General features: G+C 33.5%; 1 protein-coding gene across 2 annotated transcripts in view; it reads right to left on the bottom strand.

Annotated features, from left to right (window-relative positions):
* ADAMTS19 (ADAM metallopeptidase with thrombospondin type 1 motif 19) overlaps nucleotides 1–12859 on the bottom strand; it is a 130590-nt gene that overhangs the window by 48158 nt on the left and 69573 nt on the right. Inside the window, exons 9-10 of one of the 2 annotated variants that reach the window (XM_059874150.1) lie at nucleotides 3742–3882; nucleotides 3008–3158 (exon numbers count right to left, since the gene is read on the bottom strand). In XM_059874150.1, the coding sequence (XP_059730133.1) occupies nucleotides 3008–3158; nucleotides 3742–3882 (292 nt within the window). The remainder of the gene's footprint in view (nucleotides 1–3007; nucleotides 3159–3741; nucleotides 3883–12859) is intronic. The other variant, XM_059874151.1, reaches the window with a different exon arrangement.

Below are 12859 nucleotides of genomic sequence, written 5' to 3'. Positions count from 1 at the left end.
TTGATTTCTCCAAAGGCAGCCACAATAATTTGTACAAGCAACACAGTGAAATTTGAGTCATCTTCATATTAAGTAAAATGCAATTATTTGCAAGGTTAGAGTCAACATATTTGCTACTTGTATCTAACATGTTTTTATTTCTGAAGAAGATGACAAAACTAGCTACCAAGTAACTGTGCCTCATTATTAGATGATGTTGATGTTGCACAGTCCATGTGCTCAAACTCATGTAAGATTTCTGGAAAGTTTAAATGGTCTGTTTCTACCTGAATTCCAACAGTAATTTTTTTTTTTTTCCTTTCTCTTCATACATGCGAAAATAACCTGTAGAAGAAGGACAACTTTCGTATCCTCTGGGCTGTACTCTATCCATTGCTCTGAGCTTCCCCTTCACCATGGAAATGTTTTCTCTATTATTTAGAAATTCTATATCTAACTGGAGTTGCAGTAAACTTCCCTAACAGAAGAGACAGATTTAAGACCCACAGAAGGGAACAAAAGAAGAAGATTTGAATATAGTGCCTAAGCTTTCTGTAGTAGCCCTTCATGTCTAGAAACTGAGGATCAAGTTTCTTGGACTTTTTTTTTGTTGTTGGAAGTTAAGAGTGTGAGTTTTGCTTCCAGATAGAAGAACACAGAAGAAAATCAACAGGACGACTTTACCGAGGTTGGGAATGAAGCTTTGAAAAAATTCTCTTCTACTCTCAACCTGTTTTTCTCAATTTTGTCCTTAGTGTTTACATCCAAGGTTTTGTCCTAATAGATCCAAGGTTCTTAAAAATTCATTACAGTAATTTCTTGGTTCAATATTTCATTATACAATTTTCAGTTTAGGGTTACCAGTTTTGCAGAGGATTTTGGGAAAACTGCAGTAGGTTCTTCCCATTGCTGTCTTCTCCACAGTTGTTACTGGGTCCTCTTTTTCTAACTATTAAGACCATAAGGTCATCAGGTAACACATTTGGTTTTATGATGAGAGCTAAAATTAAATTGCAGTTTATCAGGAAAAAAGGATAGTTGAAAAAAACATAGGCCTTTTGTACTGTCTTACATCATTACTATATTCTTTCTTCACAGTAAACTTGGATTATACTTGGATTTAAATTACAATGCTTCATTAAATACTAATATTTAATAATATTAAATGGTATAGTAATACTAATATTTAATATTACAGTAAAATTGTCAAAGTTTTCCTGATTTTACTGTAAATATAAATATTTAATATAAATATAAAGCAATAATCCCATAGGTAGGAAAAAGCAGACATATTTATTTAGCTGAAAAAATTTTTTTTAGCTGAAAGGTGTCTTACATGCAGAGTGTCAGAAGAAGGGAGTATGATTGAAGATGACTAGAAATGGACAATTATCTATGAGCACCTAGAACCTAAGTAATGTCTGTGCAAACAGTTGAACTCTACCCTGGTAATAATCACTGAATTTAATTTCCTAATATTTCTAAAATAATAATGTAAACCAAAGAAGCCTCAGAGTTAGGATCTTGAAGGAAGAATATTTACTGAATCTATGACAAGCTCAACAGGCACAGGACACCTTGACTATCTGAATTTAAATATATGAATAAGAACAAAACACATAGGTAATAGGAAGGGAATTTATCCAGACAAATGAAAAGTATATAAAGGTATTATGCAACAGAAAATCTTGACGTTTGTCTCTTTCTTCAATTACTTTTGAGAATCTTTAACCTTTAAAGAAGATCCAAAAGAAATACTAAACACACTACCATTTTCTTGTTCAAAATAGGCTTCCAGAGAATGAAAAACAGAAATTACATCCTTCTATTGAAAGCAATGTACTGAAAATCAAGACAGAGGTTGAAATTCTTAAGAAAAGCACTTGGAAGTAATGAAGAATATCTGTAGAATTGTGACATTGAGATTTACTGCTCATATCCTCATATCCAGAGTGAAAATATTTTCAATAAGACATCTAGGAAAAAATCCATTAAACTATGTCTGTTTTTTCCTTTTCTATTCAACTATACCACTCTCAGCATGCCTTAGCAGTATATGTACTGCAATGTTTCCTTCGAGAATCTTTTAGATAAAGCTTAGTTTAGGTGAAAGTTTCTGAAGAAACAGTACTATCTCCAAACTGAAAACAGGAAGAGAACTGAAGAACTAAGGAGAAAGGAATTCTGTTTTCCTGTTTAGTACTCCTAACCTTTTCAGGCTATCTGCCCATGGATTCTAAAAAAATTTTATTTCACAGTTCCTCTAGTGCCTGCTCTATCAATCCATACTCCATTCTCTTTACATGTTTGTATATTGCCTTCCCATCCTGTCTTGGTTAGTGTCCTAAGGGCATCAAATATGTTTAGTCTCTCCTGCTGGTGCTAAAAAAGGTTGACTTTTCTCTGTAAATAATCCTTTAACTGCTTCTTCAATCAGATGTCTACTCGTATTAGCTCATAAAATGAGGAAGACCTGTTCAATTTTGCAATCCTCTCTTTTTAAGGCTAATATAGTGACACTGCCTCACACTGGCATGAAGCAAGGTCAGCAAACTAACTTAAGTACTGGAATTCCTCTTATCATGGCACTGTACAGCTCTGCCTGGGCTCAGAGGTGCAGAGAGCCCAGTTAACACCACTATTACTCCTCCCAATTTGCACAGGCACAGCATAATCTTCTGAAGGTCAGAAATGGATGCTCAGTACCCAAGCCGTAATAAAATAGAACCTAAATAATAAATTGCAAATATTCCACTTGCTGCAACAGGCTATCTTAACACTATTACATCTTAAGTTTCTAAAGTACAAGGGAAGAATCAATAAAACATGCTTCAAGATATTCAGAAACCTAAAGCAAGACTTACAAGATAAACCAATGAATATGTGCATATTAATTTTTGGAAAGCAAGTGTAAAATTATTCCTTCAAAGATACTATATTTTCTTTCTATCAAACACACATACAAAAGTTACTCTCACACAAAAATCAGATAGTAGATGCATTTTCTGAAGTACAGACACAGCCTTACCTGCATTTCTTGGCAAAAGGAAGCAGTTGGTCCAAAAAGAATCTGACACTGCTCATCTGCAGTGTACGTCATTCCTGGGAGCTTAGAGGGAATAATCACAGAATTGAGGCTCTGAGGATTCGTTTGTACCAGACAGTTACTGGCCTTTGACCTGGTAATATGCAGAGATTCACATGCTGAGAAATCTGAGGGTCTGGTTGCCATGCCAACTTAAACTTGCATGCAATATTCAAAATACATGGACAATTATAATTTTCTTATTCATCAGCATTGGACTGCTGCTCATGTTTAAAATGATATGACCTGCTTATTATAAGTTAATATGTTCTGTTATTGTACATTTGTAGAAAGATAATATCATTGATCAGCATTTCAGAAAAGTGCTGGACAACATTTTAGCATAAAACTTACTTAAAGGGTAAAGGTTTTAGTGGCCAAACATTTCAGAACACAGCATATTTATATATAGTAAACATAGTGACACATAAAAAATTTTATATAAGTATATAAAATTATAATCATATACTCATGAAAATATAAAAATCAATGTAATTGCTGAAAACAGATATCAATAAATCTAATATTAGATTGTGATGATTTAAAATATTTTGATAGATTTTGCAAAACAAATCTCCCACAGGAGTAAAAAAAATTGAAAACTTATTATTTCAGTATATTAATTGCATCCATCTCTAAATGACATACAGTAAGAGGTCTTTTCTTGAATTATATACCTGAGAAATCTTTCCAGATCTTCTCTGCTGCACTGGGACCATGAAACATCCCCAAGATTTTGACCTTTAATCCATTCCCCAGACATGATATGGACACCATCTGCACAGGATGGGTGGTCATTGTCATGGTTTATCCCCATGCTGAATTTTGAAGTTATTAAAAATAAAACAAAGTGAAACAAAATAACAGGTTGTTTTCAGAATTTTTTTAAGTTAAAACGCTTGCAAAGGGCTGTCAATAGTTCATATATATTACATGTAGGAAACCTCTTTTGATTATTTTTTCCATGGTATATTTCAAACAAGTGCATGGAACCACGTGTAGAGGACATTTTATAATTAAAAATTAAAGTGGAGCAGCATTGATTTGATGAGAAACATTGCATTCTAATCAGTTCAATACATATTTTGGACAACTTTTTGAATTTTCAGAACTGCACAATTGCAAGTTTAATGAAAACTATTTCTCTTGTAAATGGGCAACATATTCTAATTTTTTTAAGATTAGTGAATATTTTGGCAGTGATTCTATCCTCATTCTATATGGACCTGATTGGTTGAAATTTTATAGACCACTAAAATAATCACTACTTTAATGTGTAATTATTGTCTCTAAAGAAAAAAACAGCTAAACGTGTTTTCAATCTCTTGTTAAAATAACACTGATGAAGAAATTAAATTGACTTTTTGATTATAAAAACTTAGCATCCTTATGCATTCCAGTGAGTTCTCACATTTGATGAACTGCAATGAAAAATTCTACTGAATATCTGCTTGAAACTCCTGTTTTCACTGAAGACTCACTGTCAATCTTATCCAGAATTAGCAAACTGAGAAAGAAGAAGCACCTAAATAAAACTAAGATTTTCAGAATTAGCTCAGTGGATCATGCTTGACTGATACTACAAGAAATAAATACACTCAACTGTTTTTGGAGATTTACAAATGGGTGTGAGACTACTCTCCAGAGTATTGGATTTAAAGTAGTGCTGGAATTTTGCAACATTACTCTGCCCTGCAGAAAAGCAAAACTTCAGGTTTAATAAAACTCTATGCCTTGTATTGATTCTTTCACTTACAGACTGCAAAGACAGAGTAAGTTTGCTGTGTCTACAAAAACTGGAGTACATTGTGGTTCTCCTTATTTCACCACCCCACAGTGGCAAATGGCAAAAAAGGCCTGTCTCCCTACACTTTTGTTCTCCACTCTATCCCAAAATCCATTTGTGACTCAAATTATACAAAAATTTTCAATTTGCTTTACCTTTTGGTTACTAATGAAATTAATGGAAATATCATGGAGGGCTTTACCTTGCCTATAGGAGTGCTCTGTCTCTTACACTGATGTGTACACCCCCACACTCTGGAGTACTGGAACAGTGCCTTCTGCACAAATTGGATAATTTTGCTAGCTGTAAATCATATAACTGAGGCAAACAAATGTGTCTGACTCTGATCTTAGCCTCTGTCTTTTCCTGACCTGCCTGAATGGCATGAAACAGCTACACAGAAGTGCCTCTGCACTTGCCTTATGTTCTTCTTGCATGCCTCACATGCAGAATTCAAGATGTCTCTATCTCCAGAGTTATTTATACTCATAGGAACTGTGGAAGAAGACACAGGAAAGCTGTGGATATTTAACCTAGTGGACTACACAAGAAAAAATTTTCCTCATAGGTCTTTGAGTTATATGCTTCCTTAGTGCAAAAGTAGTAATTTAAAAATACTCATTTGTTAGTATCATGTACACTGTAGGATTTTAACTAAAGCATTTACGACACAAAATCTTGACAAAATGTATTATACAATTCATGGCTTCCATTTATGCAGACTGGAATTAACACATTTATATGTTATTTTAAATATTTTTAAGATAAAAATTACAAAACCCCTGTAATTTCTAATTATTATTCATTCCCTTCACTCTGAAAAACAATTCTTGAAGTTAGACTTTGTCACAAAATATTCTGTAAAGTCAGCCAGAGAAATCCGTGCTGAGGTGAACCATGATCTTGACTATTCCAAAAGACACTAGCCACCATTGCATATATGTATTAGTGTACCCCCCTTTTTCCAATCTACTACCACAGAAGCATTTTATAAAGTTTATTAGCACAAGAATTCTGAGGAAAACATTGTATTTTAAAGCCTGAAGTGGTTAAAACTGTTGTACTTATACAGCAGTGAAAATTAGCTACATTAAGCACTAATAAAAAACCTAATTCCAATAATCTTCCAATAGTCTTCCAGCTGTCCATACTTTTGTAACACATCTCCTATCCTGCTTTGACATTCAACTGTATTTCAAAATATGTCTACTAATCCAGTGGAATTCATTCCTCAATTCTCTTCCACCTCCAAATTAAGTACATGTAAAAAATCCAAAAAACAGTAAACGTAAGTATTGAATCCTTTGCCTACCTGAATGAACAGGCATTCAAAAATGCCTATTCAAAAGGCAAATACATACTGTAAGTTAACATCAATTAACTAAATTTCAGTACAATATCTGAGAAGAAAGCTAAAGAAGCAACAGAACCTGCTCTTAAACATTCTCAGGAATGTTTTCTTCAGTGAGTGTTTTTGATTTCCTCTGTATCATGGTCATGGCTGCATATTTTTATCTGACCTAGTATCACTTACAAGACCACATAAAAGTCACTGTGCAGCAGAACAGCCTTCTGATTTCATTCCTCACATCACATTGTGTGTGGTGAAAAAAAGAAGCTGAACAGTCATTGCTACCTTCTTATTCAACACAAGAGTACTTAATGTAAGCATATATACTTACTTCTCCATTAACAATCAAGGATATAATATTACTCAGAGCTTGCAGTAGTGGTCATGATATTTTCTAGCCCCCCTTGCTGCACATCAAAGACATAACTACATCCTTTCACTGATACAAAGGTACCACAGAAACAGTGTCTGTGTAAGGTGCTGCTCTGTCTCTTCCTACAGAATGAGTGTATTATGATGGCACTCAGCACAGTGCTCCCTCTCGTCTTCCCACAGCTGTGATCATTCAACAGCGTGCTAGAGTAAAGCAACACCACGCGCATGTGGGAGGAAGACAGAGGAGTTTGGGATTATAAGATAACTTTGCAATAGCCTGAAAAAATACAGTTAACAAAGAAGACAGTACTGTACTTCAACAAGTAGTACTTAATGTCTATATATAGAAATGAATTATATTTTTAAGAATAAAAATGGTATTTTTTCAGTGCTGCATAAAAACGCTCTACACATTCTGGTTAAAGGCTATATAGAGCAGATAAAATACGCAAGTAGGAAGTATTCTATAGAATGCCTTCCCTAAACAAAATATTAGCAACATTTAAATTCACACTATGCAATTACACTATATTTTAATAATCTCAGTTTTAAAATATTTTGTCAAACTGACTTGGTCCAATAAACTCCACTAACAGTATAAATTAAGTCCACTGAAAAAAAATGTTTTTATCTAAAAACCCTCTAAAACTTTTTAAAAGGATTTTTAATATGATACCATGTATAAAATTGGAATCAATTTTTTCTAAATATTTAATATGCAAGTAGAAATAATACAAAGAAACAACATCATTAAATTCTCTGTATTTGGAATTTATAACTCGGGCCACTGAAAGTAGAAGAAAAATATTAGTTCAATATTTCAGTTAAAGGCAATTCTTCAACAATTAACTACTGCTGCAATTACATGTGTACAGCTGGAATAAAAAAGGCAATAGCATCTCTCCTGTCACTTTAGAGAACAGCTTATATTCTTGCATTCAAAATGCATTCCAGTGTCAGCATACTGAACAAGTACCAAGTACTACTAACTTGACCTAATTATAGTGGAGTATTAAAAAATCAAAGCTATTTTAAGCCTCAAAAGAGGATTCTCAGTCATTATTCTATATTTAAATAAACAAAATAAAGTTATGCACACACCCTCTTGAAATAATTCGGTCTGCATTGTTATCTTATATTTTTTTCTCACCTTAGGACATCAAAATTCATTGGCATGTGCTACTTTCATGACAATATGCATTTGCTCAGTGACCCCACATGCTTCCAGGTAAAAGCTTTTTATTATTTATTCATTATTTTGTCTGTACTTTGAAAATGGTAGGTGATGGTTGTCACCATCCAATCATGCTTAAAATGCAAACAGTGCACCTGAACAAGAATGATGTTGTTAAACCAGAAACAGGCAAAGAAGGGACAAAGATTAAATAGTATCAAAACTTGTTATACAAGCAATTAAATAGGTTAGTTCAGATAGATGTGGAGAATTACTTTATCTGTAAACAAAAACTGAGAGAATAAAAAAAATTAAAGAGAACAACTAGAGCTCAAATTTTCATAGTCACTAATATTGAGACAAATTAGGAATAAGAGGCAGATTAAGAAAAGTGCAAGAGCAAGTGCTGGGTCGAGGAACCAGCAGTGTTCAGTATGATAACAGAATGTTCAGTATAATAAATAGATTCCCAATCACTAAAGGATCTATTTATTCCAAGAACAAGAGAATGATGAGTGTGAACTGCAGATCAAGTACAAAACTACTAGTATGAGCTCAGAAAAGACTGAAAATTACTAGAAAACTCTCCCCTCATGAAGGAGAAATAAAAACCTCTGAATGTCGCTGCCAGTTTATACCTGTGATGTGTGATGGGATCACATTATATTTGATTTGTTAAAATTCATATTGGTATAAGTGATTACTACACGGTATCTGTAAATTCTCTGCAGCCATTATCCTAGATTTTTTTTATTTTGTGAAATAAATTACTAATATAATAAATTCTATTACCTTAAGAATAAAAATAACTACAAAGTATTTTAAAAATGAAGTGTTATCTTCCTTATTATTTCCACTGCTTTCTCTTTTTTTTATCATTTTGTGCAATAGTACACTAGAATGACCAAAACTTTTTAAACTATGGACCAAGAAATTACAAAGTTTAAAAGCTTATATGCAGTTATATGTAATAACAATGATTTTCACACCAGTTTGTCTGATCTGAAATTCTGCAGTATCATGAGGATGTATTTGATAAGTGGAAATAACATCCCTTATGTGATTATCACAGACAAAGAGACAGAAGCTACACTACTTTCTTAGTACTTTTATTGCACTTTTTCAACAAAGTGTTTTATCACACTGCTATCTTTATAGAAAAAAATATACAAAAAGACCAGAGTAGTAGAAGTATTTTATAAGCTGTTATATGTTGGCTTGTTGTTTTTTTAAAAATCCCAGTTAGTGAAGGATTAAGTGTTGTATGATTTTTATATGTCTTTTAAAATATATGAGGGCTTCACAGATGATTGAATAAATGGGATAAGACACATTTCAACCAGTAAATTAATTATTTAGCTAAAATTGAAAGGCAATTGACCAGCTGCAGAAAAATTATGATGGTAAAAGGTAAAACATGATATTTTTTGGAAAGAATTTATCTTCAAAGGAAAATCTACAGAACAAGGAAATATCTATCTTCTTGTTAAAAATTATATGATCAGAAAAAGTAACTGTAATGTTACTGTTATGCAACTGTTATTTCCCTTTTGTAAATCACTGCTCATTCTCCTCAATGCTGGAAAGTCAGATTACATTTTCAGTCCTAAAACAACTGGGTAAAAGTACAACATGCATATTAGTATAGGGATATTAACATACATTGGACACGGCTGTCCAGCTGACTTGGCAGCTCTTGCAGAACAGCCTTCTTCTCTGTAACTGCAATACTTCTACCACCATGCTTCATGCTGCTGGATCTAGACAAACTGATGAGCCACAGTCCTTTGACTGAAGTATAAAAATAATTTAAATGTTTCCTGTGACAGATACATTTAGCATCATAACATTAATATATTGCCTCTACCTGAAGGCTTTTTACAGAAATTATATAATACAGAAGAAGTATTGGCTTCTGGCAAATATGACACCCATGCCACATCGTTGAGCTATCAAAACCACAGTGAAGAGCTATAAAAAACCAGTTCTTGCATTAACAAAAACATTGACATTGTTACAATCTTTTACCAGTTTTGTCACAGATATTTTAAATGTATCAATTAAGATTTTGCATCCTGTAGGATGTTTTTCAGTTACTAATTGTTTCTTTTACAAATGTTATCCTAAGGAAAATTTAAGATAAATCCATCCTGGAACATTATAGCCTGGTAGAAACACAATCCTTAACACCTTGCCAGAGAAAGAGTTGACCAATCTAAATTTCAGGTAAAAAAAAAAACCAAAAACATATCTTTTTACATTACTAAAATGCTGATGCACTGCTTCTTCCCTGTCTCAATGCTTCATTTCTTCCTGAGCTGTTTCTTCAGCTGTCTTGCTACTAGCAAAAGCTTGGTGATGCTTTATTTCTGCCTGGTATTGCAGTGATGTGATACACCAATGTGATTAGAACTGGACAAACAAAACTAATTTTTTTTCATGGTTTTTAACACCAGAAACATTTTGAGTACGAGTAAACATAAATGTGAAGTATGTTAAGATACTTCATTATTTTCTGTCATCTGTAATCTTAAATGTATTTTGTCATACAATTTTCAGGCCAGTGAAGTTGGGAAGATACACCCACGTACCCATGTGTCCATTAAGATCCTAAGCTGATTTAAGTGAGCAAAAATATATGACTATGGAACAAAGATGTGTACTTTGATTTGGATGCAGGCAAAAAAGAGACTATCAATTTTTAAAGAACTTACCCGCTAAAGCATGAAAATGAACGTAAAATAATCTCAAGGATTTGCATGGTTGAGCATCTATACTTTTAACTTCATTAAAGTAGTTAAAAAAAAAAAAATAAAATCCTTTCAAGACCACTCAGTGCACTGTTGGTTTAACTGCAAGAGTTTAGAACAGTTACCTTATGGATACTTTTCCTGACCTATCAGGAAAAAAAAGTGATGAAACTACTAGCGTGTTTTTCAAAAAAATCATGTTTGAAATAGAGAATATGTAATGCTGAAACGCAATACAAAGCTAAAGCCTCCCATTAATTATTATCAAATAAATAATTGACAAGGAAAAAGGAAAGCACATTACCTTTCTTCCTAAGAGTAATTTTTAAAAAACAGTTTCTTATTAAACAAGTACTATGCTTTATAGATGAACATCCCTGTAAAGTTTCCATTTTTTAAACAAGGAGGACACAAAATGTCACAGACAGTAAAACAATGCAAAAATACTATAAAAATAAGAGAACCATAGAATGGTTTGGGTTGAAAGGGACATTTAAGATCATCTAGTTCCAAACCCACTGCCACAGACAGGGAAACTTCCACTAGACCAGGTCTTGATCAGCTCAACATGAGGAGTGCACAACCACTATGGACAACCTGTTCAATGCCTCACTACCCTCACAGTAAGAAATCCTAGTACCTAATCTAAACCTCATTCAGTTTAAAGCCATTCCCCCTTGTCCTGCCACTATGCGCCCTTGTAAAAGGCCCCTCTCCAGGCCCTACTGCAGATCTCCTTTACGTCTGAAAGGTGCCATAGGCTTCCCCCAGAGCCTTCTCTTCTCCAGGCATGTCCACGTTGTATGCAGCTATGCACAAAAAGCAGGGAATCATAACCATTTCTGTGTAAATCTGTAATGACACAAATCTGTGTGTGGGAAAGATGATTGCCTATATCTGTTGTGCACGTATTTTAAAAATCACTACAAAGTTCAATTATTCAAACAGTAGCTGTACTTTTCAAACTATTCTACTCAAAGTTAGGCTCCAGTCTCTACACTTCAGTTGACTTTGATTTGAACAGAAAACTCAGTGGTGATGAAAACTAACCAAAACAGTCAGAGTTCAACATCTCTGATAGTACTCACAGCTAGATTAATATCCATATCTCTGTATCTTGGTCTGAGAAACTCAGCTTTAGACCATTAGCCAAAAAGAACAGAAAAAATTAAGAAAGAATTGGAGGGAAATGAGAGACTCTGCAGCTGGAATAAAGCCAAGCCAATCCAAGAATTTCCCCTGCACCTTCTATCCAATACCATAATAGCCCATGGGGTTGTATGGGAGAGAGAGGAAGCAAGATTATTTGGGGACAGCTTACCAGCACAGCCTCCACTGACACTGTGGGACCCTTGATAAACTGAGTGAGGATTTCATACAACTTTTTAATATATTCACAAAGAATATATGCTTTTTGCTTATTAACTACTAAATAGCTGATTCAGAAATTTCACAGACTCCCTGTTCATCACTATAAATTATGTGGCAGAATATCCTGAATTTTAGTAACAGTTACTTCTCATATTTCAAAACATGCTTGTCAGAAAATGAATGCAGACTTGTATAAAATTAATTCTGAAGAATTACACCAGTTTCTCTTTTAAGTGGCTACTACAACTTCTAAACTACATTTAGAGCACTTAATAATTGTAAATTAAAGTATTTTAAGATACAGAAATTTACATCCGTTCTTTATTTCTCCATCCCTCAAAAGGAATCATAGCCCATAGAGGGTCATCATTTAAGTAAAATCACATGTAGCTTGTTAACCTCAATACCAGCAATTGTCACTCTTATCTCTGTTCTTCACACAATGTTATTAGTTTTTACTTTGTAATGCAATCTCATTATGTAATTACCTAATTGCTTAGTAAATTCATTTTATTAATTAGAATATGTTTAATAAAACCAAACCCATTAATGTGATACAATTTTTAATGACCAATTACATGGAATTCAAAAATCAGCTGTTGACTTGCATAATTTCTCAATGTCATTAAAACATCATCTACATTCAGATACACAAGGCTAGAACAAAGACATTTCACATTGCAAAGTAAGGTTTAGTCTGTCATTGTATTTCATTGAGAATATTTCTCTTCCAATTGGAAAAACAAAAATAAATCAACAACACAATGCTTAATAAACATCCATGTATCAGAATGTATTCAATACAAGGGTCTCTTTTTCCAGGCAACTGGCTACAGGACAAGAGGACATGGCCTCAAGCTGTGCCAGGGGAGGTTCAGGTTGGATATCAGGAAAAATTTCTTCAATGAAAGGAACACATCAGAACTTTATATTCATCAATACAATGACAACTGGTAATGTCTTTGTTTGTATGTGCTCTCAGAAAATT

The sequence above is a fragment of the Haemorhous mexicanus genome, chromosome Z (assembly GCF_027477595.1).
Source record: "Haemorhous mexicanus isolate bHaeMex1 chromosome Z, bHaeMex1.pri, whole genome shotgun sequence".
NCBI classification, from domain to species: Eukaryota; Metazoa; Chordata; class Aves; order Passeriformes; family Fringillidae; genus Haemorhous; species Haemorhous mexicanus.
This window is presented reverse-complemented; position numbering and strand designations above follow the sequence as displayed.